This window comes from Sardina pilchardus, chromosome 5 (assembly GCF_963854185.1).
Source record: "Sardina pilchardus chromosome 5, fSarPil1.1, whole genome shotgun sequence".
NCBI classification, from domain to species: domain Eukaryota; kingdom Metazoa; phylum Chordata; class Actinopteri; order Clupeiformes; family Clupeidae; genus Sardina; species Sardina pilchardus.
The window spans coordinates 15,686,563-15,689,397 of NC_084998.1; the positions used below are offsets into that span (position 1 = coordinate 15,686,563).

Genomic DNA, 2,835 nt, shown 5'->3' on the forward strand with positions numbered 1-2,835 from the left:
CCCACAGGCTTCATTGTCACTTGCCCAGGCACCCCCGTGACTAGTTGAGAATGGTGTCTTCCGCGAGCTATCCGTAACCACCCTTCTCAAAGTGAGATTTATCAGCACACCAAGGAAGTTCTGTGTCGCCGCCTCAGTTGTAAGCTGCCACGGGACTCAAACCGTGACTTCAAAATGAAAGCCCTCCGTTAAAGGGAGAAGGGATTCAGGAAATCTTTTTTTTTTCTCTAGCTAGCAGAACACCATACGGTTAGGGTCATCAAACTCTGTCGGAGTTTGACTCATACTCCTTTCCGATGGTTTACAGCCCTTGGCCATGGCCGCTCAGATGGGGTAAGCAGCTGCAGATCACTTGCTCAGCTCTCAGCGCTCAGCCGTGTTTCCTGTCTACTACAGGTTTTAGTTTGTTACCCCTTACTTACCACAACCAGGATTTGTCAGCAAATGTGCCTTGTCAGAATGATCTCTCATATGTGAAATACACTTAAACTGAATTTATGGTGCTGGTCTGTGTAATACGAGAGGTTTTGCATACAAAGCTAAATGAAGTGGTCCATATTGGGTATGTTTCTTGTAACCTATATGAATGGACATCTATCCATGAGCCATTCATTTCCATACAGAAACAATTGTGGGTGAGCTACACATGGTCAGTGTTTTTGGAGATTTTGAGATAGATAGATAGATAGATAGATAGATAGATAGATACTTTATTGATCCCCAAGGGGAAATTCAAGAGGAATGTTTGCATAGAATGTCAAAGTTCTATTGTCCATTAGCCTACATAAAAAAAGGCCTTATATTGGTCACTTTAAAGTAAATATAAAAGAATTATAGGACTGTTGATGGGGGGGAAAAATTATATTATAGCAGTAATCAACATCAACAGTGTGCACAGTGGAAGTCGAAGAATTAAATGAACAGGTCCCTGTGAAACACCTGGAGACTGTTGCCAGTTTTCTCTCTGATAGAAAGGAAAGGGAATATTTGAGATGCTCTGAGCCAGAATCATTCATTTGTCAGCTCTAATTATGAAATATGCTTACAGACTCAATTACCAGACTTCTTGAACCAGCTGCACAGCAGAGACATTCTCTCACCAATCTAGTTAGACTAATCAAAAGTTCACAGTTTCTGGGAAGTCAGTAAAACCATCGAGTTCAACATAAGCAATGGGCAGTTGGCTCGGGGCAAGTAATAGAGCATGTTGGACAAGTTTGTTGGTCCGTTTTTCTGCCAGTCACCATCAAGTCAGCGCAGTTCACCTGTGATGCTAACTGGTTGAAGCTAACTATGTGGCTAGCTACAGTATGTGGCCTTACCCAGTCTTGAGTAGCCGACATTCAGGCACCACATCATGTTTATGTTACACACACACAAACGTTTCATATTATTTACAATGCTGTGCTACGGTCATGCATCATTTCTGAAGTAGAACATCAAGGCATTCTGAGAAGTTGTCATAGCACTACTTTTGTTTTACCATAAAGTAGATTAAGACTCATATCAACTATGTAAAAACAGTATTTCCCAAACTAGAACAAAACAGTAGTAGTAGAAGTTATGGTTTAAGATTAAATAATAATAATAATAATAATAATAATAATAATAATAATATAATAAACGCATATATGTAGTTTTCTTTTACATGCATACATACTTTTACGTACATTTCTTTTATGTGACAGCCTCAGTTGCATCAAAACGATGCATTGATCCTTGTGTATGTGCAGTTCCGCTCATCCAAGGGCAGTTCACAGACAGAAAAGAGCCCAAAAACAGGCTTCCTCGAAATCAGGAACCGTGTCCTCTCTGCTCTAAATTAAGCTCTGTTTTGCCAAGCAGCATTCCGCTGGTTTGTATACACTGAGGCCCTGGTCCTATTATTTATGGCCCTGCTATGCTCCACTTGTGCCAAAAAAGGTAAAGATGTGCTTAAAGCTAGGGTATTTAGGGTAAGAATGGGTTTATCATGGTTATGTGTTATTTATTTATTTATTTATTTATTTATTCATTCAAACAAAAACAAAAACTGCTGCCGTGGGTAAGACAGGTTTTGGTGTACCACACAATGCACATATTGTGGCAGTGCAATCATTGCACAAGGTTTTTTTTTTTTAAAACAAAATTCTTACAATCACATCTGTAAAGTCTGTTTCTTTATTACCATTTTTAGAAATGTTCTGGCAATAAGTACATTTGACCACTTGACCATCTTCGGTCCCTTTCTCACCCAGTCCAAACAATTACGTTCAGGCCCTTGGTCTGTGTGTGGCATGTAGCTTCCTGTTGAGAGATTAGGTTTTCTTATTGTAGTTATCTTATTTGACTATGTCTGTTTGTTTTAGCATTTGTGTGCGTACAGGAATGTGTGTTAGGATGGTTTTGGGATCTTCTATGTTGGCTTGGTGTAGTTGCCTTTTACTGTCCTTCACGGGTATTTTTGTAGAGCTACACACTTAAATGTGTGTTATTTTGACTCTAGCAACACCATTATGGTTCTCAGTGTGTAAATATGGGTAGCATGACCGGGGTTTTGACGTAGAGTAAACAGGAATTTCATCACTACTGAAATGCTTATGTTAAGACCGTATGGGACATGGTGGGCCTTACATAAGAGCATCCTCGGTTAGCACAAGAGTTCAGTGTCTGTTGGAAATCATTCCTTTTCTGTGACCCTCTTAATCTACTTTTCACACACATTTTACTTTTTGTCTGCTTAGGGTGTCGGGGAAAATTTTGTAGGGCATTTTTCAGCCACCGGCCGTCCAAGTTGAGCTTTGTGTATAGCTTGTGTTTTCATCCTCCAGGGACCGTTACATTGTAATTTGATAA

General features: G+C 39.8%; 1 protein-coding gene across 1 annotated transcript in view; it reads left to right on the forward strand.

The window, feature by feature from the left end:
* The window catches only part of aff4 (AF4/FMR2 family, member 4), a 20,055-nt gene continuing 17,220 nt past the window's right edge, over positions 1–2,835 (forward strand). Inside the window, exon 1 of the mRNA XM_062536631.1 lies at positions 1–333. Within this exon, the coding sequence (XP_062392615.1) occupies positions 317–333 (17 nt within the window). The 5' untranslated portion in view covers positions 1–316. The remainder of the gene's footprint in view (positions 334–2,835) is intronic.